Source organism: Lactuca saligna, chromosome 8 (assembly GCF_052625555.1).
Source record: "Lactuca saligna cultivar CGN05327 chromosome 8, ASM5262555v1, whole genome shotgun sequence".
In the NCBI taxonomy this organism is placed as follows: Eukaryota; Viridiplantae; Streptophyta; class Magnoliopsida; order Asterales; family Asteraceae; genus Lactuca; species Lactuca saligna.
The window spans coordinates 183,162,774-183,188,343 of record NC_136424.1 but is presented as its reverse complement, the minus strand read 5'-3'; the positions used below and the strand labels follow the sequence as shown (position 1 = coordinate 183,188,343).

At 38.2% G+C, this 25,570-nt stretch overlaps 1 protein-coding gene across 1 annotated transcript; it reads right to left on the bottom strand.

The window, feature by feature from the left end:
• Positions 1 to 5,542: 5,542 nt before the first annotated feature.
• Positions 5,543 to 7,629, bottom strand: LOC145011538 (alpha/beta-Hydrolases superfamily protein). The gene is made up of 2 exons (XM_078970275.1): positions 7,357 to 7,629; positions 5,543 to 6,793 (listed from the first exon to the last, which is right to left on the bottom strand). The coding sequence occupies exons 1-2, from the start codon at positions 7,494 to 7,496 to the stop codon at positions 5,773 to 5,775; spliced, it is 1,161 nt and encodes a 386-aa protein (XP_078826401.1). The 5' UTR covers positions 7,497 to 7,629; the 3' UTR covers positions 5,543 to 5,772.
• Between the last annotated feature and the right edge of the window lie 17,941 nt (positions 7,630 to 25,570).

The following is a 25,570-nucleotide window of genomic DNA, read 5'->3' as shown; positions in this document are numbered from 1 at the left end:
TGAATCAACGGTTTTTAATTTTATATTACTATATAAAATAGCTATTCATTAATAACTTAATTATATTATTTGATTAATAATAGCATGCTGTGGTTTCTATGGATTTTATATATATATATAATCTTAGCATTCTTAATTTCTTATTATTACCAGTTGATCAAAAGCAATTAATATTTACAATACTTAAAAAATGTAAATTGAACCATCTAAGCGACCCGCGTTAACGTGTATAAAGAGGAATGTTAGAGGTCAACTGCAGGATACTAACAATATTTTGAATCTCTATCAAGATTTGAAATATGGATCTCGTACAAGAAATTTTGCTCCTCAATTGTTAGACATGATCATGAGGACTACAATACTTATTAGACTATTAGAATAGTAGATTATTAGATTATATATGTTTGTTTTCCAATTTCTAAGTCAAAATTTGAAAAAAAATAAATAAATATCACCCTTGTGATGGAGAAATGTTCTTTTAAGTTATATTAGATTTTAGATAATATTATCATAAATTTATTATTGTTATATATTATATTAAGATGTTAAAAGGAATACTATATTTAACATGATTTCTTCTACTGGACACTTAGGATTATTTAACATGATTTCTTTTACTGGACACTTAGGATTAGTTTTTATAATACGTATATCCCTTAAAAGCATGCCCCATAAGTAAAATTGAAAAAAGGTGTGCGCTTCTAAAAGATTAAATTTGTAACATATACATTCAATTATCGTGTATTGTAAATTATAAAAGTGAATAATATTATGAAATATTATGTGAAATTGAATGTTGAGTTCTAACAAATGGTTTTTAGTAGAAATGAAGTAAAATTATGCTTAGAATCATTCAGAAATTATTGAAAGTCTTATAAGATTCCAATTAAAAGCCAAATAGTGAAATTTAGCGAAAATATAAAACTTGAAATAAGTAAAATCTTATGATTGAAAGTTCTAGATAATCTCGTTAGAAAAGTTTAGGCAAAAACCTCGCCGAAATTCCGATAAACTATTTTTTAGCCTTAGTGATCTAAATGAAAATTGTACAACTCGTTAAAATAATAAACTTTCATGTAAAGAACTTTTAAATCTGAATTCGTATGACAAGTTATGATTTTTCTATGTTTCGGAGTAGCAATAGACAACTAAAAACTCGAAATAAAGATCGAACGATATTTAGCAACAACAACCTAAACAAGAATTGAAGGTCTCGTCAATAGTTGTACAACGGTAAAAAGTCTGACGAAAACGAACGTCGGATGAATAAATTATGAATTTTAACGGATTTTATTTTCTCGGTTTGTTAAAAATAATAATATTAAAATTCAAATCAAAATTAGCCGACTAAGTCTAAACGAAAGTTGTAGAATATACTCTCGCCTAAAGAACGTCAAAAATGGAGCTCGTATGCAAAAGTTATGGATTTTAGAAGATTTTGGCACAATTTTCGAGAATTTTCGCATGAATAGTGTCGGCCACGTCACCACTCTCGCGATCAACCTCGTGTTCGACTTGTTTCGCCTGCTTATTTGACAAAAGAGGTGGTCCAATGACCTTCCGACGTGCCTCACATCTTACTCCGCCCCGTGTCCGAAGCGCTTGACCAATCCGGTTCTGACGCGTGCTAGATCCGAGCCTCACTATCCTCCTTCCCTTTTGTGTGTCAGAGCCTAGCACGAGCCACCTGGCCCTCGCATCTGCTGCCGCATGCAGCCTTCTCAACCCACGAATCTGAGCCCTCTCACCCCTATAAATGGCATGCGAAACCTCCTAAGTTTGGATTTTTGCCACTTTTTCACACTAAATTTCATATTTTAGCTATTTCCACTTCCCCCAAAGCCCCGATATTATTTTTAACACCTGAAACACGCCCCGAAGTGCACAGAGAGCCCGAGAAATTTATCTTTTCGTTTGAAGCTCTACCTTCGCAAGCCCAGGTTTTTAAGAAAACACCTGGTTTTTATAGAAAAAAGCTATTTATAGGAACGAAGTGTTGCACAAATTACTATTTTAACCCCCAATTATTTAAAGGTGAGTTCAATATATATGAACCATTATATGTTACGTGTTATATGCTTTCCCGTGATATTTTTATTCACTATTTTGATAGCAAAGTTACACCTCTAACCCTGTGATCAGTGAAAGGACTTAGATTCACAGTGGTATTGATATGTTATTATTCCGAGTTATTTTCCTGTGTTATTATTTTCTGCTATTTTGATAACAAAAGTAATACCTTTGACCATGTGATCAGTGAAAGGACTTAGATTCACATTAGTAATGGTACGAAGCCTCTGGCTATGTAGAACATGTCCCTCGTAAGTGAATGACTTCTATTTAATGGCATTGGCAGAAGATTAAACAGGACGTGAAAACCTGAAATCTATCGAAATGTTAAACAGGGTGTGAAAACCTGAAATCTACCGAAATGCGAAACATGGGTGTAAAAACCTGAAATCTATCAGAATGATAATCAGAAATTTGTATGTCTTCTATGTCATTTGGGCTGAAGTTTTATTGATGTATATCAAGTATTGAAATCGTTAAGTCTCATTGATCGTAAATCTTTGAATCAAATCTTGAGTTGATATTGAAAGCCTGACATATGATACACATATGCTATTGTTGTTATCATTCCTCTTTGCTTCTATTATATTGGTATATATATGGCATAATATTATATTGTATCTATTATTGAATTCACTAAGCTTCACCGCTTACCCTCTCAATGTTTACTAAATTTGCAAGAGATAAGTAACCAATATAATCATATATTGTTGGAAGGTTTGGAATAGTTGTAATATTACTTTTGTATTTAGGGATCATCTATGTATGATAATATAGTATCCTAGGTAGTTGTGTAATATATAACACTTTGTAATAGTCGGTGTGTATCCAGTCGTTTGTAATCTCTTTATCAATGTAAAATATTTTTTTATTGATATGCAAGTAGCATGTTTTGACGTAACCATATTATCAATGATGAAAGTTTTGATCTTTCAGAAATACGAAAGTTTTGGTCTTTTAGAAATACGAAAGTTCGGGCCTTTTAATCATGGTATCATAGCCATAATTTAAGTGAACTAAATACCACAGATTGATATTTAGACTTAAATTGTTTGAAGTTCAATATATGAACGGATTCATAGTAAGTATTAGTAATCTAGATTTAATGTTAATGAACACACTCTAGCAATTTGTGTATAAACGAATAAATGTTATTATCATTTTTAAAACCATAAGTACTTTTAGAAGTATGACGTGATATTGATTCATATAAAACTATAACTTTGTCTAACATTTTCATGTGTTGATTTAGACCTGCAGTATTCAGACCGGTTACAAAAAAGGTTTGACCGGACCGGTCTAGGACCGAAGAGTCCAAAACTGATTTAGACCGACATTATAGAGTTAGCCTCGGATGTATACAACCCAAGAGTCTTTTAAACAGTCCCAACCCAATATCAAGCTCGGTGTAGTTTTAGTACTCCAGTAAGCCCAAATATTGTTTCATTGGAAAAGTTGATTTTATAGAAAGAGGCCGACATTGATTAGCCCAATAAAGTAATTCTTCCATCAATGTTTAGTCTAGCCTTTTTTAGAAACCTCATATCATTCTATTTTAATACATTCGATTAATTTAAAAGCCTTATTAATTACAAACATCCGTATAAAAAGGATTGGCTAAAAAACACCCTATAAACTATAAAAAATTAAAGAAATAAAAAACAAAAAATCAATTTCAAACAATAATTTTTTTTATATTTCTAGCAAAAATATTCTTTCTATATGTAGAACTAGAAAAAATATATATGTAATTTTAATAGAATAAATAGTGAATTACATGAATGACTCCTGTGGTTTGGGGTGATATAATTGTTTGGTGTCTAACTTATTTTTTTAATTCAAACGGTCCTTATGTTATATTTATATTGCGTGGTTTGGGGTAATAAATCCCGAGATTTTCTCTTCTCTAAGGGGTGTTCTGGAGTGATTTTCAATCAACTTATTGGCCGTTTGGAAAAGTCGGGAATTCATGTCTTTTTAAAATTGTCATTTTTTACACTAAAAAATTGGTGTTTACCAAACATCTTTTTAACTTCTTGACTTTTTAAAAAAACAATAAGTTAATAAGTCATTTTGAAAAGCATTCTCAAACATCCTTTAAAACTGTAACCCTAAATCTGAAATTGGAATACTCCATTGTCGACGCCTTCTTTCAATCTTGTCAGCATCCTTCACCCTTAAACATTGTTTGTGCCATTCACCTCCTCCGAGAACCTCACAAAAAATATTGAGAAAAAAAAAAACAAACACACACAACAAGATTCGATTTAATAGATTTCGTTTTCTTCAAGACCCTTATTGTGTTCCTTAAGAAATGATCCCTGAGTTTAACATGAAGACCTATAAATCTTCATCGTTTTCCTCATTGATTTCAAGGTTTTCGCTTTTGTCAAGACTTTTGATTGAGGGTTTGTGTAACATAAAACCATTATCGTATTTGGGTTTGCTCTAGAAACTATTTTGTTTAAGAAGAACACATACAAATCAGTTTTAGTATATTAATTAGGGTGTTAGCTTTTTGGCTTTGCTCCAAATATCTATAAATCCTTATCGATTAATCTACACATGCATATCGATTTCAGGGTTTCAATTTTCACTAGAATTTCTAAAGCGGATGAACACATTTGTAGGGTTTGTTCATCTTTGTGTGTGAGATGAACACATTTCTAGGGTTTGCTCATCTTTGTTTGTGTGCGCTACACATGCATATCGATTTCAGAGTTTGAATTTTCACTAGAATTTCTAAAGCGGATGAACACATTTCTTGGGTTTGAAGGATGGAAGATATATGATTTGGAGTTGGAATTAAGATATGTAATTTGAAGTTGAACTTAATATATTAACAACAAAAATGAATGATTACTAACTTTACAGTGAATAAAGAAATTAGATATACCAAGATTCGGGTGGGGGTGGGGGTGGTTTATTTGTACTTTTTTTTTAAATATAAATAAGATACAAATTATAACTAAATTAGAAAATAAATTAAATAAGGGCATCATAGTCGTTTTTAGACTATAAAGGAACCAACAAGGCGACAAAAATATAATCTAGAAATTGTTCGAGTAATGTGCTAGCCAAAACAGAAAAAAAACTAAAAACCAAAAACCAGACCACCTAGAATCCGAACAAAAAAAATTCAAAGAAAGACTGAAATGGTCTAACTAGACTAAGACCAAATAAGACCGTGTAAGACTAGTCTCGAGCTTTCAACAAAGATACAAAAGATAATTGGTCTGAGAATGTTGGTCTGCAGGTCTATGTTGACTTGCATTGTTTTGTGTTATTTGTGTGTTTGGTCAATATTTGTATTATGCCTATTAAGTTAAATCCAATGAACATTTCAAAATTAGAATGTCTAAATGACCTATATATAACACTAGTTTCCAAAAGGGCATTGAGCTAAAACGAGAAAAAAAATGTTATTTTAGACTATTATACTCCGCCCTTTCAAGTTTCAACATCCAACATCTTCATTGTGAAATTGTTTTCTCAATTGAAAATTTTCTCATGGCTTTTCATTTCTTATTGCGATTGTACATGAATGATACTTTGTTTACACAAAAAATCAATATCATTCAACTTCAAAACACAAAACAAATCTCCACCCTTCAACATCCAACGTCTTCATTGAAAACTTTCTACATCAAAATCCCATAATCACAAAGATATTCCGACCACCACCACCAATTCCCCCACCAGTCATAGGCGGTTTCCGGTGGTGTTAGGTGGCACAGTATACAATGACTTCAATTGCTTGCTAATAAGCTTACTATTCTGCAACGCCAATTCAAGCTCCAAATCATCCGACCACCATTGTTCCAATCCATGCGCTTCCAAAAACTTCTGTTTCCCTTTCGACAACACAAAAAGCTTCGCCGCCATATGACCACCATTACCACCCATCGCCGGCCTCACATTCTCCTTTTCACCACCACCACCACCGCCTCCTTCTCCACCATCACCACCGGCTGGATCCGTGTAATAACAACATATATAATCACTATTATTAACATATAAATGAGGAACCCATTTGTTAAACGCCGCCGGATTACTAAAACCACCACCTGCACCACCACCCTCACCACCGCCATCAGTATCAACAACACAAGTAGCAGAAGGCATCATCGACTTCATTTTCTGCCAAGCGAAAACCGCTTTCTCCCCCATGTTCTTCAAACTCATCGCAAGAGAAACCGACGGCGGATTAAACAAATGCGTCTCAACAAACAACCCCTGTTTCGCCAACGATTTCCCGATCTGAAGCGCAAATCCGGCGCCTAACGAGTGTCCGGCGACCGCCACGTTGTTACTTCCGTACATATCCGCAATCGATTTCAGAGCTTCCAACGCGCCATTGAATCTCACGGAGCCTTTCAAACTCTCCCACGCTAGAAACCTAAGATCATCTTCAATGTCGCGTCTGATAGTTAGGGATTTGAGAAGCGTGCCTCTTAGGGCTAAAACGGCTCGAGGGGCGCCGCTTGGGCGAATTAGGATGAAATCCGATAAGGCGGCGGAGCGATCCCATTCGAGAATTGCGCCGTAGATTGATCCATCGCGTTCGTCGATTAGGGTTTGGGAGAGTTTGTATTTGAAGGGGATGAACCATTTTGGGGCTAGAGCTGTTTCTTTGGGTCTGTTTTCTTGTCGATCGAGTTCTAGTAAGTATACGGCTTGGATAAAGCAGGCGATAACTGTTCTCTTGTAGTTTCCATCTTTCCTAGAAGTAAGAAATAGCAACGTACTATTAACAATTTGTTCAAAATCAGATGATCATATATAATCATAATCTGAAAATTAGCTTCGTTAGATCTTACAAATTAGTTTCCATATGGATACTCTTATCTAAATCTAACCCTAATCATACCTATAAATATAATACCTTCATCATCACTTTAGACGAAAATCCAAATGTTACAGAAACAGAGTATAAATGTCTATTTTCAGGTTGAAACCCCTAAATTGAACCTCAAAAGCCAATTGAAATTGGAACAGGAACTACCAAAGCGATAAAGAAAGAATAGCATACGATTCTCTGTTTATGCATCACAATATTCCAATGATCTTTAAGTTTAACCCCCAAAATTCAACAGAATCCCCAAATTAGAATCAAACCCTAACAAAATCCGAAGATTTCCAATGGTTTTCATCCGATACTTCAGTTTTGAATCAATTCTGATTTCGATAACAGTAACATCACAATTTCAAAAAAAAAAAAGGGAAACAAAACCAGATTGAAGAACAACAAATTGATGAAGATAAGGGTTGAATTGAAAAACTAACCAACTGGAATTGATGAGATCTCGCCAATTCGGGGCAGAAACTTTACGAGGTCCAGATACATGAAACGCGTAAGGATGATGCACCTGATTGTTCGTTTCATCAAGTTCTGTTTCCGTCAGAACCACTCTCTGATTCGCCATTGTTGTTGGTTGCAGATTCAACTCTTGATAATTTATCAACACTAAAAGTAGAAATCAAAATAGAGAGAAGGAGAGAGATGGGTTGTAGAGTAGACGAGGGTACGCGTACAGCTTTATTGCTTAGTGAAGCTTCGTAATTGCTTTTTAGGAGCATGTGATTCGATCATTCGATGCCCATAATCAAATCGCTTTTCCAAATAAACGGACCGTCTCCAACGGTCATATTTTCATGTTGACTTTCTTTAAGTTACAGATTTCATCCTCGAGCATTCGTCATTTTACATATTCAGTCCACAAAAATGTTATTGTACTATTGTGGTCCGAACTAGAGGTGGGTCAAAGGATTTTGGGTGACATGTTAGAATAGTTTTTCTAAATGGGTCGGGTCGGGTAACATATTTAATCGATTATATTAACTTTAAGTTCTCATTTAATAAATTTTGTGTTTTATAAACGCCTTTGTACAAAAATGTAAAATTTGCTGAAAAATAATGACATTAAAAGGTAAATCGTCAAATTATATGACATAGACGTGATGGGGTTCTAGTTGATGACACCATGCTTGACTAATAAAATAAAACAAAGTAGTTGATTCTTGATCGGGAAAAACGTGCATAGTAATAAATTGACCTGTCAAGGCAAGAAATATATTAAATAGGGAAACTATTAAGCTAGGTATACAATTACAGAAACATTAACAAAAAGAAGAATGCATTAAATTTAAACAAAAAATATCTTGCATTCGAGCATCGGGTTAGCGTTCCATTCCAACCAATGTAGATGTCCCTTGTTTTGTTTTGTTTGTTTTTTTTTTTTTTGGGCAATTATCTAAAGATGTGAGAGTAGTTGTACTACCTCCTTTGGCAAAGTCGTTTGTGTTTTAATAACATCATTGAAAATAGCCTTGTTGCGAAATGTCCATGTAGCTCAAATTAAGATCAATGTCTTAAAAACGTAAACAACTTAAGATTTTCCAACATCATTATTTCATTCACTATGAAACAGATGGTTTACATATACTGAATACAACATAAAATCTCACTACAAACAATCACTTACACTCAAACATATATCGGAAACAAAATTAAATCATAAGAATAAGCTTCCAATCTACAAACCCTAAGTACAGTACTCAGAGAGAAGATTAGAAGAGAGATTGTCAACTGAATGATGCAAAATATCTCTTCTTCAACATTATATACACCGGGTAAACCCGAATCATACATAGCTCCATGGAGCATCCAAAGACCCGCGTGCAAACCCAACACACATGAATAAATTACAACTTAACCCACACAGAAACTACATATTTACACAATATACCCAATACAGATTAAGAGTATATTTAAATAATCAAATTTATTAACTTTTAAAACACCATATTTAACTTTTTCTCTAACAAAATGAAGATTTACCTCAAAATGTTTAGATTTCTCATGAAAAAAAGGATTTAACACTAGTTTAATAGCATATTCATTATCACACAAAATATTTACTGGAGTTAAACCTTTTATTCCCAAATCAAAAAGTAATTTTAAAATCCAAACAATTTCACAGGTTACAGAGCATAATATTCAGACTCAGTGAAAGAACGAGAAACAATACTTTGTTTCTTGCTTTTCCAGGATACAAGTGAACCGGCAAAGTAAACAAGATATCCCGTAACAGACCTTCTATTGAATAGATATTTAGCCCAATCAGCATCAATAAAACCCACAAGACAGAGAGAATCATTTTTAGCTATATGAACACCTTTTCCTGGACTATCTATCAAATATGTTTATAGTCTAAAAGTTATGTCTAGATGTGACTTATAAGTTTTGTGCATATATTGACTTAAAATTTGAACTGTGTATGAGATATCAGGATGAGTCATTGTCAGGTAAATCAATTTACCAATCAATTTCTGAAATTCAATAGTATTTACCACGTAATCAGAACTATCTAAATAACATTCCTTTTTAATAAAAAGATTAGCTTCCAAAGGAGTCTTAACAGGTTTACAAGCCAACATTCCAAACTCATGCAACAATTCCAAACAATACTTTTGTTGATTAAGACAAATTCCTTTATCTGTTTTTATTACCTTAATTCCTAGAAAATATTTTAACTCTCCTAAATCTTTAATTAAAAATTGCGACTTTAAAAAACATTTTCCAATTCAATCTTGCAATTGCCAGTGATAATAATATCGTCCACATAAACTAATAAAATGACAATAGTATTTTTAACATCTTTAACAAATAAGGAGTACTCATTAATACTTTTGTTGAAAACTAAATGAAGAAAGTGAACAAATTAATTTCTCATTCCACTTCCTGGGAGCTTGCTTAAGTCCATAAAGAGACTTAATTAACTTTCAAACTCTAAAATCATTCTTAGATTGATATCCTTCAGGAAGTTGCATGTAAACACTTTCAGTTAAATCACCATATAGAAAAGCATTGTTTATGTCAAGTTGATATAAAGGCCAAGAATGATGAATAACCAAAGAAAGATAAATTCTAACAATAACAATTTTAACAACTGGACAGAATGTCTCCTCATAATCTATCAATTCTCTGTGACTATACCCTTTAGCAACCAACCTAGCCTTATACATTTATATTTCACCGTTTGATTTATATTTAATCTTATAAATCCAATGACAACCAAAAGCCTTTCTTCCTTTAGGAAGATTAATGATTTCCCAAGTGTTGTTTCTATAGAGAGCTTCCATTTCATCATCCGTAGCTTTTATCCAATTTGGATTTAAAGCAACTTAATTATAACTTTTGGGTTTAACAATTTTATTAAGATTAGCAACAAAACAAAGATTTTCATTATTAAGAGTTGAATAGTTAACAGATCTTTCAATACCATATTTGTGTTTTCCCTCCACAACATAATCACTGAACCTAACTGGCATATGAACATTACGTCCAGACCTAGTAACCCTAGAAGATTGACCATCATAAGGATTTGTATTAATTGAATCATTCGTCTCGGTCAAAGTAAAGGAACTTGAAAACATCACACCAAAAGAAGGCACATGTGCCTCACCAGTCTGGTTGCTGACATCAGAAGGACAAGTCTCATCCAAGTCCTAGTCTGCACTAGCACCATCCGACTGACGGACACTACTCAAATTCTCTAAATTACTATTATCAAGAAGAGTACTAGAATGCAATGACTCGTCATAGGAGAAAAGATCACTTAAATGGACATTAGATTTATCAGTTAAAGATGAAGACTTTAGCTTGAAAGGAAACACTGATTCATAAAATTTTATTTCCTTGGAAACAAAAACAAGATTTGAATCAAGACTAAGAACTTTATAACTGTAATGTCCCAAAAATATGAGCCAAAAATTTCATTTTTAAAACATATACTTAGCAAAACATTAGAAATAAAACATTCACCGATCATATCGTTTCATAAAGATGTCGCGTGTCTAGAAACCAGTTTATAAAAACATAATAATGTCAGAGTACAAATCCCCAGGAAGATCTCAAAGTACATAATACAAGTGTGTATGTGATGTGTCGCTACCGCGCCAGCTCCTTCCCCTTCGAAGAAGAGGTACCTGAAACCAAAACTGAAAACTGTAAGCACGAAGCTTAGTGAGTTTCCCCCATCATACCACATACCATACAATCACATATCAGACATACTGCCGGGCAATTTTGGGGTGCCTGACCTACCTGGTACGGCCATTCTGGGGTGCCGACCTACCTGTGTCAAGCTGTTCTGGGGTGCTGACTAATCATGTCAAGCCATTCTGGGGTGCTGACTACCCATCGGTCGTAACAACCGATCCTCGGGGACTATTTCACCCCTATTTCTACTATCACATATATCATAACATACATTTTTATCAGACATATCTGGGGTGTCCAATCTACCCTTCGGTCCTAACGACCGAAATTGGGGACTATTCCCCTCCTACTACCACTATCACATATAACATATCATGCCAGCATATAATCATATCAGGTAGTAGCAAACCTAGATGATATCACAAAGACAACCATCTACCATACAACTCCTACTGGTGGGCCGACATTGTGGCCGTAGACCCACTGTTACTAGAAGGTAACTCACCTCAAAGTAGCTGCTGATCTGCGTGGGAACTGATTGTCTTCTTTTGCTGCTGCCCCGAAAATCCTCCGGCTATAATTCCCACAAAACACTCAGTCAAATACTGCTAACCGACCTCAGCGTAAAATGACCATTTACCCCTAACTAAACTAAGAGTCAAATTCAAAGTCAACTTCCAGTTGACCCGACTCGCCGAGTTGGCTCGCCAACTCGTCGAGTCCCTATCCATTCGATTGACCATAATCCTGTCTCTACTCGACGAGTTAGGCATTGACTCGACGAGTTTTCCTTCTAAACTGATATCCAATAGTCCTTCATCCTACTTTCCGAGTTGTATGAACAAATCGTCGAGTTCATCTTCATTCGAAGAACAATCTATGCTGAGACTCGTCGAGTTGAATGAACAAATCGCCGAGTCTGTTCTTGAGGCAAGAAGATTGCCTTGAACTCGCCGAGTCAGGTCATTGACTCGTCGGGTTCCTTCATGAGCGAGTCTGGCTTCCGACCCACTGAGTCACACCCTATGACTCACTACTCCACCTAGCAAACACGAAAAGGGGGAAAACTCGGGGACTCGCGACTCGACTCGTCGAGTCTTTCTCATGCAAATACTATATACTCGATTTTGGTTGAATCTAGCTCATGCCATACATAGATCTGGGTTCTTAGGGCTTGATTAACACGTAAAGTTTCCAAATTTACGTGTAAATAAACACCGATGAAGGTTTTAGGGCTCAAAATGCACTAAAAGAGTAGATCTAGGTCTTTCATGCAATATGGCTTCATAAAGGCAATGGATCCGAGCTCCTGGAGCTCAAACATGCCTAGATCTAAAGGTTAATCAGCTTATTACAGATCCTAAATCATTCCCAAGCTTGGAAATGGCTCAAGAAGGACTTTAATGGAGCTCTAAGGGACTATAAGCATGAAAACAGGGGGAAATTGAGTTATACCTCAAGGAAATCTCTGAAATAACACCAAGATGTATGGTCTCCTTCCCCTCCTCTTGATCTACTCTCTTTTCTCTCTCAAAGTCTTCAAGAGATCACACCAAGCACTTCAATCTCACAAGAACGATGTTAGAACGATATAGGGGTCTATGAGGGTGAAGGGGGCGAGCTTGGGGTGCATAAGGTTGGTTTAAATAGGGTGCAAACCCTTAGAATTAGGGTTTTACCAGACAACGGGGACTTACTGAGTCCAGAATATGGACTCGCTGAGTTGCCAACTTAAACGTGTTCCATATCCCATCTCTACTCGGCGAGTCGGGCCTACAACTTGCCGAGTCCAAGGCTAAAAATGCAAAATACTTAGATAAATTTTACGTACCAGGAACCAGGTGCTACAAATCTCCCCACTTATTTTAGACTTCGTCCTCGAAGTCCGCTACTCGATCCTGAAACAGCTCAGGGTAATGCTCCATCATTTCTTCCACCGACTCCCAAGTCCACTCTGAACCCTTTCGGTGCTGCATTGCACCTTCACTAATTCCACCCTCTTGTTCCTCAAATCCTTCGACTTCCTGTCGAGGGTTGCGACTGGGCGCTCAATGTAATTCAGGCTGTCATCAACCTGTATATCCTCTAATGGCACCACTGCAGAATCATCCACTAGGCACTTCCGCAGCTGGGAGACATGGAAGGTGTTGTGGATCTGACTGAGTTCGACTGGCAGATCCAGCCGGTATTCCACCTTGCCCACTTGGGCTACAACCCTGAACGGACCAATGTATCTTGGGCCCAACTTGCCCCGCTTCCTGAATCGAATGATGCCCTTCCAAGGCGACACTTTCAGGAGTACCATATCCACGACCTAGAACTCCAGGTCTGATCGACGCTTGTCGGCGTAACTTTTCTACCAACTCTGCGCAGTCTGAAGCCTAATTCGAACCTGTTGGATTCTCTCGGTCATCTTGAGCACCACCTCTGTGCTCCCCATGACCCTATGGCCAACTTCACTCCAACATATCTGGGTCCTACACCTCCGTCCATACAACATCTCGAAAGGAGGGCGGTCCATGCTCGCGTGGTAGCTGCTGTTGTACGAAAACTCAGCCAAGGGAAGATCGGTATCCCAGCTACCACCGAAGTTTAGCACGCATGCCCGCAACATATCCTCCAAAGTCTGGATGGTCTGCTTGCTCTGACCATCCGTCTGTGGGTGAAAGGCTGTGCTAAAATGCAGACGAGTGCCCAACTCATCATGAAACTTCTTCCAAAACCTGGAAGTGAAACGCACATCTCTGTCTGATATCACTGACATCGGCACCCCGTGCCGCACCACTATCTCTCGTATATAGATATCGACCAACTTTTCGGCCGAGATGCTATCCTGGATCGGAATAAAATGGTCGCTCTTGGTCAATCGATCCACGATGACCCAAATCGAATCTACTCCATGCGCAGTCCTGGGAAGCTTTGTGAAAAAATCCATCGTAATATCTTCCCATTTCCACAACGGGATATCTAACGGCTGCATCTTGTCGTGTGGTCTCTGATGCTCGGCCTTGACCTTCCTGCAGGTTAAGCATCGCTCGACGTACCAAGCCACATCCCGCTTCATGCAGGGCCACCAATAGTCTAGACGAAGATCCCTATAGATCTTCGTTGCCCCTGGATGAATAGAGAATTGGGATTTGTGCGCCTCCTCCATCAAGATCTGGGGCATGCCTCTGTGATACGGCACCCACACCCTACGATGTAGTGTCAATAATCCTCGGCTATTATAATCGAAGGAGGCGACTTGACCTACTATTCGCTCTCTCTTCCGATGCTCCTCCTTCATAGCCTCCTGCTGAGCTTCCCGAATCCGCTCTAACAGTGTAGTCACCACCGTCATCCTCATACACACCTCCCTGATCAGTGCCGCCTTACGGCTAAGCGCATCGGCCACCACATATGCCTTCCACGGGTGATAAAGGATTTCGCAATCATAATCCTTCACCACATCCAACCACCGACGTTGTCTCATGTTCAGATTCGGCTGATCCATGAGGTACCTCAAACTCTTGTGGTCCGTGTAAATGGTACACCGAACTCCATAGAGGTAGTGTCGCCAAATCTTGAGGGCGAAGACCACCGCCCCCAACTCTAAATCATGTGTTGGGTAGTTCGCCTCGTGAGGCTTCAGCTGTCATGAAGCGTAGGCGATGACATGCCCTCTCTGCATCAACACCGCGCCTAAACTTGAGGTAGATGCATCACAGTAAACCACAAAATCCTTTACGCCCTCGGGTAGGCTAAGATTGGCACCTCGCACAATCTCCGCCTCAGAATCTCGAACGCTGCCTACTGCTCAGGCCCCCATCGAAAGACCACGGATTTCCTAGTCAACTATGTCAGGGGTACGACTATCTTGGAGAAATCCTGAATGAATCTCCGATAGTAGCCTGCTAATCCTAGGAAACTCCGAATCTCGGATGGAGACTTCGGAACCTCCCATCTCATCACGGCCTCCACCTTGGCCGGGTATTGATTGTGATTAGTGGAGATGGTGCATGGGCTCGAGGGTCCTTGCGAGGAGGTTCAGGTCATGTGTGTTGCGTGGATAGCGGTTATGCTATAAGGGAATGTAAACTCACGGAAGTGGAAGTAGCAGCGCAGGGTTATGATAGGAGTGGTCCAATTATGGTCATTGAGCAGCGAGATTACGGCAGTAGTATGGGATCACATCCGGGTTGGATGGTTGCTAAGGCTCGACAGGAATGCATGGATGGAATCTCGGAATTCCAGATAGATTTGTTTTATGTGGTGAAGATTCATCCAAAAGGATGTTTGGGAAGTGTCATCAGTGTATCGAGGTTTTCCTAACCAGAGGACACTAGAGCTAGTTCGGTGCGGTTATGAGATTTGCGGTAGAGAACTCGTGGGAGTTGCTCTGAGGCTGAATCATGTGTCATCTTGACAGCAAGAAGGTAAGCTGGGTTTCGGATTTCGATGGTTGAGTCTTGGTTAGCCTGGTTCGGTGAATGTCAGGCGATGCATTGCAGGGATAGTTTCGGAGTAGAGTTGTCGCAGGCTTCGAGGAAGAAGCCTAATTTAAGTGGGGGAGAATTGTAACACCCCGTTCTTTAAGTGTGTAATTATGAGTCCCTGAGATTTAAGAGGAAGGGTAATTCTGGTCCTTTTACGAGAAATGAGTTTAATCTGAGAAGGTTTCAGGCTGATGTATGTGTTAAAAGCATTGGGCTTCTCGTCACTCTCGTATAAATGATAAGTTATTTGGGAGCGGGTTTAGATTAGAGGAGTTGCGGTGTTTTGAAGTTAATCATTGTTCTAGCTCTTTGTGGAATATGAGGAAAATGGTCCCATGCATGCATGGCATGCATGCATGCAATTATTTGTGAAGTCTGGCTGGGAACGCCCAGCGTAAGCTGGACGTACGCCCAGCGTAAAGAGGCGAGAAGTTGCAGGTGGACGGGTGAGTACGCCTAGCGTACTATCAGAAACTCCAAACCCTAATTTTAGGGTCAACCACTATATAAGGAACATGATGGTTCACCCCTTAGCCTCCTTATGCTCATCCCTAACCTCAGAAAACCCTAAAACTCGTATTCCCTCCATTATTGGGTGTGTTTGACCTTGGAAAGCTTATTTTGGCAAAAGAAAGGCTTGAAGGAGAAAAGAGAAGTTGTCAAGGAAGAAGAGGAACAATTGGAGCTTGTAGATCTGAAGAGATACCATCCTTTGGAGCTTGTTTGAGGTATAAAGCTTCTTGCTTGACCTTCATATTGTGTAGATCTATGTATTTTGAAGCTTTGTCACCATTCTTATCCCAAAAGTCCTCACCTTGTTGCATGTATCAAATTAGTCAAGATTACCTGTCCTTTCAGACCTTTGGAGAGGTCTTGAGTGAGAAAAATTAGGTACCACGGGCTGTAGTTGTTCCATGTGTGAGATATATAGGTCTTAATGGATTAAGACCTTGGATTAAGAGCTTATGGACGTCCCAAGTGATAAAGTCTGAGACTTTATGAATTCTAATCATATTTGGCCTATGGATTTGAAGTTTCGGCTTAAGAGCTTAAGCCATTAAGAGGTTAGAAGGACTTAATGAGTATTGCAGTTACGCCCCACGTAGCCCTTGATTACGCCCCGCGTACTGGGCCAAGCCCCGATCCTCAGTTGCGTTTCAGTGGGTACGCCCCGCGTACCAAGGGGGTACGCCCAACGTACTCCCCCTATGAGGACTTTAATTTTGGGCCTTTTGAGTTTGGGGCATTTGTGGGTTGTTGGTGTTTGGGCCAAGTCTGGAAATTATGAATAGAGTATTTTGGGCCCAATTATTGTTATGACATTGGATCTAGGCCCATTTGGTGAGGTGGGCCCAATTTGGTAAATTGGGCCAATATTGGACTTTGTATGAGATTTGGACTTTGGTCTTGGCCCGATAAGTGAATGTATGATTGGCCTAATGTTTATTTTGTTATGATGGTTAGTTCGGGATTTGCGGTGAGTTGGTGATTCAAGAGTCTGCTTCTTCAGTTCAGAGTATCGACATTCGCGAGGTGAGTTATCCTCACTATATCGATAGGGTCTAAGGCACCAAGGCCGGCCCTTTATGGGATTAAGATTCGGATATTGTTGTTATGATATTGCTTTGATATGTCAGTATCCTGGTAGCTAGGATGGTATATGCTAGAGACCTGGCTAAGGTCGGTTTCCCGATATGTAGAGTGATGCTATGCTAGTGACCGGTTAGGTCAGTATCCTGGTTAGGGTAATGATATGTTATGTGATCTAGTTGATCGGTTTGTTGACTATGAACTGTTATATGATTGTATGTTATGTGCACATGGTTGTTTGGATTGGAGTTGGGTTGAGGCGGGTCCTGCTTTATGCTGTAAGCCAAGATACCCATGGCGGACCGGTTGTTCCAAAGGCCCAGCGAGTGGTCCGGATAGGCTGTAGGCCCCACGAGGGCGGACCAGACGTGTCGAGGCTCGGAGAGTGGACCCAGCCAACTGAAGGCCCGATGCGGGCGGACCAGTCATACTGTAGACTCAGAGAGTAGACCAGGTGGGTTGAAGGCTCGGTGCGGGCGGACCAACCACACTGCAGACTCGAAGGACATGACTAGACACGGAGGGTGGACTGAAGGCCGATGCGGCGGACCATTCACACAGTAGACCCGATATGCATGGCTGTTCTATGTTCTATTATGTTATGTATGCTATTTATGTTATGGGCCGGAAGGCAATATGTTATGGGCCGGAAGGCAATATGTTTTGGACCGGAAGGTCGTAGCCTGGAAGGGCGCATATGTGGTTGGTATTTTGGGGGTATCTCACTAAGCTTTTGGGCTTACAGTTGTGGTTTAAATGTTTTTCAGGTTCTTCAGGAGACTGTGGCAAGGCGAAGGCGTGATCGTACCGCTCCTCGTGTTTATTTTTATGACATGGTTCTAGGAATACTCTGATAATAAATGTATTGAAAACCTTTTTGTAATAACATTATCAAAATGGGTTGTTTGTGAAAAGTTTAAATTGTGTTGAAATTTTCGGTCGTTACACTTAGCATGCTACCCTTAACTATCAGATAGAAAGTCCAACTACCCTGCCCAAAAACTAAATACCTCGAATCATGTCTAACTTCCAAACAGACAGTACCATTCCAAACCATATCCATAATGACTCCACTCAAAAACCTGAATTGAACAAACTCCTCCGACCTTGGGATCATCTCACTGATAACTTGGAGAAACAAAACCTTGATTAGTCACCGATGTCGAAAATCCTACTTCAATTATAAAATTGACCCTCAAACCATGTTTCAACCATTTGTACCAAACCAATGCATGTATCCCTAAAAAAATAACCCAAAAGACAACTCGGAACCTCACAACTACCAACAATCAACCCAATAACTTGAAAACAATCCACTGCAACAACTATCATTCTCTACCCAACTCATAGCAAAACCAATCAGTCAGGTAACTCTCGAAACCACAAATACAAACCAACTCCATCAATGTAATACTCAAAACCGGGAATCCATCAGTCATACTTCATAAACCATACCCTAATACTAATGATTATCCATCTTTCAAACCTATTCCTAGCCCCTAACTAGGAATATCACCGAACCATACATAATGAATACTCAAAACATTCTGATCATGAACTTCAACCAATCCCAATACGGAAATTGAGCCTAAAACTTGAAATACACACTTGACATCCTAACAAGTCGTCATTAATCCACTTCTCCCACAAGCATAAAAGAAGTCAATCTAAGAATATCACACTTCAACAAATTCTTCATATGCTCAGGTGTACATCCATCTACGAAACCATTCGAGAATTTCACCATGAACTTCATGACCTAAAGTTTCTGAACCAAAGCTCAATGTTGGTAACCAAATTCTAAATAAACAATTCACCTAAATTTTTTTTAATAATGCAAACATTCAGTAAGAGACTCTCGACGCACAACTAACACTCCAAATAAGCTTTTAGTAGCCATATGATCCAGAACAGTTGGTCACTGAGTTAGTTGGCTCTCAACAATGCACTAACACCCAAACATGCCAACAAGACTAACGATCTGAGACCTAAGAGTCTCAATCAAATGATTACCAGGTTCCACCCAAATGAATCATACATCCACCGGTCCACAATACATCATGGAAACCTATAGCCACTAGAACAATTAGCTCACAATACTATGCCGATCTAGCCGTTATTACATCACTATCTTGAAGACTCACGACCAACACCATAGGGGCCTAAAGATATTCAACTACCAACAGACTAACTTGCAGCAACCCAATCAATATCCTTCTCAACACTAACCAACCACAACACGAGGCATACCTTTCTGTAACGCATAATTCATTTCATAGTACAAGTTGTTATCAATGTAGAATCAGACGAAAACATGGTCACAGAAAAACAAAGAATGACAAAGGAGGTCACACTCTTGTTCCAATTCAAAAGCTATAAACAAAATAAGAACCATTCCAAGAATCTGAATCAAGTGCTCTCATGCAATCACATTCACTCCACATACACTACCTCATGACCATAATCAAGGCACAACCACAATGTACACCCCCAAGGGTAGACACATAACCAACCTTGGATCTACTGCATTCCTTCTTCCTCACAACCTTACCTAAACGGTGAGGTACTAGCAGATCTAATGAAATTACAAACCTCGATTGTTAGTAGAAACAACATCATGAACAACCGATACAAGATCCCACACCTTGATTGAAACTGAACAGATCCCACTTATATGTAACTAGCTCGATAAAACTTCCAAAATTATCAAGATTGTAGTAAAAACCGGGTCGGATCAATCCAAATACTAAACTTGAAATGCCCCAAAATTGGATTCTATGTTGATGTAGAGTTACACCTGAAAAACTAACAACACTACCCTAACATACGAAGTCCAAATAACCAAAGATAGTTGTTGAGCCCGAGCCCATTATGAAAAATACTTCCATAACCAACAATTGAGGGTACCCATACCCAGAAAACAAATATACAACGTACAGGATTGACAATAGGTTGACGCATCCATTAAACTTCCATCGATACAACTCGAAACCTTCAAAGAACCCCCCAACCGTTGATAATGAACGAAATGACCAACGATCGAGAATATATTAACAACGGATCCAATCATCAATTACACCACTGAACCAAAATCCATGCTGAACTAAGCACACCAAACTCTGAATATTATTTACCGATCAATAACTACCCAACCCAGACTATAGATAACAACCTTTACAACAAGTTGACGAATCCCTCAACAACCAATACCCAAACCGAGCGTCCTAAACACCTCTTGATCTATTTCTCAACACCCTGGAAGTAAGCCATGGCTACAACAAGCTCTTTTTCCAACAAATTCCTGCCCCAAAGACAACTCATGCATTCCTAAGCACATACATTTGACAACAACATACTTTGCATCCTCGACTTGACCATATCTTGAGCCAAAGTCTCCCATACCCAAACCGTAGATCCTTATGACCCATCCTTCTGAAACCATGTACTTTAACCGATCGATGATCCCCCAAGCAGAATACTTAGTTCTCCCTCACTTGGGATTTGAACTACCACTCGATGACATTGCAGCAACCCAATACTTAAACTGACTCAACATATACATACCATCCGTAACTCTTGGAATGTATAACACAATGGAATATGATCTTCCTGATAAAGACCAAGAACACTCAAAAATATTTAGAATCTCGGATGGAGACCTCAAAAATCTCCCAATCATAACCGCCTCTAAAAAATGGAATACCATACACCTCGCTTATAAATCCCTAGCAAACAATTCATTGCGGGCATTACTCATAAATATATGAAGCATCATTCTCTTAGTCAGTATACATCAGTGATAACAAAATTTGCCATTCCTATTTCACCTAATTCATTAACTGAAACAATCTACTAGCACCTGACCTAACTAAATCCAAAGAAAGCAAACCCTTGATTTAATCTCAAGGCAACCCTTGATTTATACTTGCCACCAAAAACCACGAAAATCTGGAAGAACATAATCTCTCTCTTTCCTCCGAACACGAAAAGTTAGAAGAACATAATCTCTATCGTATATTGTGACATCCTAATCCATGTACCAATCACATAGCCTCCTGCCGAAATCCTCAAGCCGATCATCACAATCACTTTCTTCTTGAGTCTCGCGACTCAACTGACACTACCCCGAGGAAGGCGTCTCGAGACCTTAAAATCAACGGAATCATCTAGTTCTGCATCATTCAAAACCAAACTAACATGGCCACAAAGGCCCAAGCAATTCATCACGCCCTTCCTTATCATGAACAAACATAATTGATAAACAAAATAAGACAGAAACACATTACAATGAATCATGGTCCCTTCACACCATTCTCCGCCATCAGCTACAAAAGAGACTCCCTGTAATACCTTATAACTACCTCACGAATACAATTGCATACCACAAGTACTAGAAATTCTTAGAGTGCAAGGTCTCACACTACAACAGTTGGACTCAAACAAGAGCTGCGCAATAAAGTTAAATCTAACCTTCTAAAATTATCTAATCCCTGCAACATGTAACCTAACGTATTCGCTTAATCGTTAGCCAATATTGTAGGACTCTAAAATCACAAAGAAGGCAGAATTCAAGCATCGAGTAATCTAAACCAATACCTCACTTAAAAGAGGCTATTCTATCAAACAATCTAACATCTATACTAGCATATATTTCCAAAATCTCAATCAACAGGCATATAAAGGCATCTCTCCTAGCATTCTATCATGCAAATCCTGAGCAAATCCATAGCCTGATCTAGCATGCAATTCTCACATTCTCATACCAAAACAATAAGCATATCACATGTATGGGTACTTTGGGAAAACTTACTTGAGCTCGGCTGATTGCATCCATCACACCCATTTTTCTTAAAACCCTCGTTATCAAATCATTTTCTTTTAAAAGATTTTAGAAATCCTCAGTTTTATTTTGGACTCACCCGAGAGTGTGCCCGAATCCCTTAAACCAATGCTCTGATACCAACTTGTAACGTCCCAAAATTTCCATGTAAAATTTTCATTTCAGATAAGTCAAAATCCTTAATACATTATCCCAAAAAGGTAACCATAATAAAAGTATTCTCAAAACAAAATAGTACAATCAAAAATAGTCAATGCGGAATAAATCTACAGGGTGTGCAGTGCGATCAAGTTTGGCCCTTCCTTTTGAAACAAGAAGTACCAGAAAACATTTTAAACATAAATTGTAAGCACAAAGCTTAGTGAGTTCCCTAAAATACCCCATAACATACATACATAACAATCAAAATATAAGTAGGTCTATTTCACCTCTTTCGGTCTCTTTCAACCGGTATTGGGTCTATTTCACCCCCTTCAATATCTTTCAACTAGTATTGGATCTATTTCACCCCCTTTGGTCTCTTTCTATCAGTATTGGGTCTATTTCACCCCTTTTGATCTATTTCAACCGGTATCGGGTCTAATTCACCCTACATCTAAGCATATAATCATATGAGCAAGAGTCACAAAGACAACAAGCAAATACATGCATAATAGTAAGTGTCACAAAGACAACAATCATGCTGCAAACATAATCCAATGGGCTGGCATTGGTGCTTTCAACCCATGAGTATAGTGACAGAACTCACCTTGCAGATGAAACCACATCTAACAGCACCCACAACCGAAGAATGGTGCTAACATCTCCTATCATTCCATATAAGGTAAATCGTTAGTCTACCTTCTAAAACTAATAATTTGCCAAAAGACAACCAAGTCAAAATTCAACCCTCAAGGTCATCAGTCAAATCCATCATCAGCTCATCTCCATGTTCTGGCCAGCGCATGGTCACATCGTGGCTAACAAACAAAAGCCCAATCTAAGCTTCAGATTTCCTCTACACTATGTCCAAACCATCACCACACTGTGGTGTGCACCAGACAGAGAGATTGTGGATAACACATTTGCTACGTTGTGGCATCATCTTGCAAAGTCGTGACCACTGTCTTTAAGACAGCTTAATCAATTTGTCCTCAATCGATTGACCCACATATCCAAACTTTTTAGAAGCCACTCATACTTTTAAAACATCCTAAAAATCATTCCTTTTTAGACATGCATGTCCTATGCAAGTCTTAGGCTTAGGTTAGGTCAAGAAGGTGAAAAAGAGGTCAACATCTTAAGCATGGAAACAAGACCTTACCAATTCATAGATCCTTAATATATGATGACCAATGGACCAAACTGAGCTATAAAATTGCAAAATTTATCTCTTCCAACCATCCAAAGCTTAACTATAAACCAAAACATACCAAATAACTTAGATCTATAAGGTAAACATCATCAAGATGAAAACTTGAGAACTCACAAATGATACAGAAGATGCACACAAGGAGTAGAGATGAGTACCTTGCTTGATCTATGCACAAAAGTGTTGGAATAGTGTCTAAGGCTGCAACTATATTAGGCAAGTATTTGACTTGGTTGTGCATGGTCCTTTTGGGTTTCCTTCACCATAGCAACTTGATGGATGATTTGTTAAGAGAGAGTAAATATTATAAGGAATAATATTTGATTAATATAAGTCATAGATTAATTGGAATTAATTTGGTGACTTAAAGAGATTAATTAAATAAGAGGGTATAAACTGTCAATTGTTTGATAGTTACACTTTAGACTATAAATCCTTATCCAAGATAGGTTGGACGATTTCTAGGGCTTGGATAAGCCAAAATCGTCCATAGGGTTATCAAGGAAAGGATATGGATTAACTTAAAGTCTAAGTTATCCAATTAGGGTTAAAGCTGTAATCCTTAAGGAGTCTACAAGTATAAATAGACCCTAGGGGTGAGGGAATTCTATACATCATCTAAAGTAGAGATAATCTGACCGAATTCCTCCCTCCTCCTCTCTCCTAAATCATCTTTCTTGCTATTGGTGTTTGTAAGCCATTAGAGGAGTGACATTTGTGACTCAAGAAGCTCCAAGACAACAAGATCAACAAGGAAATCAAAGGTATGGTTCTAGATATGTTTCAATGTTGTTATTTAACCTAATTAGCCATTAGAAGTCTTCGATTCAAAGCATGTTTAATTAGAAAGCCTAGATTCGAGCATTAGGGTTTTGCATGCGCACATAGGAAAGTTCTTATGGCTAAAACCCATCAGTGGTATCAGAGCCTTGCTTGGTTTTCTTTAAATTGTTGCTTGATTAACTGAAACAAACCTGCAAAATTTTATTTTTTGGGTTCTGAGTCATGGACTCGGCGAGTTCCAAAGTGGACTCGGCGAGTAGGCCTGACTCGGCGAGTCCCTTTGTGTACTCGGTGAGTCCGGGCGTCAGGATTAGCCAAAACCGGGATTTTTTCATGTTTATCTTATGGAAACTTACCTTAATCATATTAGATCAACCCTAATCTGATTTTTTGATATATATGACTATAATCTTGATCTAATTAAAGATATTTATCATCTAATAAAATATTTAATCTCCTTATATGATAATTGATTAATTATTTTCATAATTATCTTAAAAGAAATCTTGGATAAATCAAATATAGATAATTAGGATATTAATTGTTAATTGGAATTAATTGTTATTTGATCCTCCATGTTTTAAATGTTTAAAACTTGCCCTTAAGTTTTGAAATTTATATTTGTGATTAAAAAGTTTTAATTTAGACAGCTTAAATTTCAAACCCTACGTTTTAAAAGGTTTAAAACACAACCTTATACTAATATGATATTACAAGAATAATATATATATGTATAACTAATTGCTAGTCTTACCGTTAGTAGGCCTCATTCACGAAGCCGATCTATAAGGTGGGTATAAGGTTGCGGCCTATAAAATGGCGCTTAATGGGTGTACACTCACACCCACCGCTTGCTTGATTGGTGGAGGGTCGTTAGCCGAACGGGTAGGATAGGGCAACCTCATCCTCTCATTAAAAGTATAATAAGTAATACAAAGTAACTACACATTTTAAAAAATTTCCCAATCTTAGTTACTTTAGGAAAAGTGAATTGATGCAATCCCATGAAATTACACTTTGCACCCTTGCTAAGAAGTTAGTGGAGCGTGTGTGGTTTACCGGCACACTAATTGGTTCTAAGCAAAGGTGGCAAAGGGTGATTCATTGTTTATCATAGTTCGATGGAGCGTGTGTGGTTTACCGGCACATCGAATAGGTGATCGTTACAATGAAGGCACCATGTGAATTTGCATGGTAATTCACACCCGCTTTGTGATCTTCGGCATCCCAGTCACAAACAAGAGGGGCATATCGAGATTTAAACATGCCATTGAATAGTTTCAATGAATCTCATCCGAACCTAGGAATTCTCAATACACTTAGGACTAATAGTCTAGGTTTTGTAATGGAGAATTAGTGAATCGTCATTCACTTACCTTCAATTTATTTTCATGTTAGATTACGGCATCCCTTTTCTAATACGAAAATGTTATTGTTGGATCCTAACCCTAATTTTT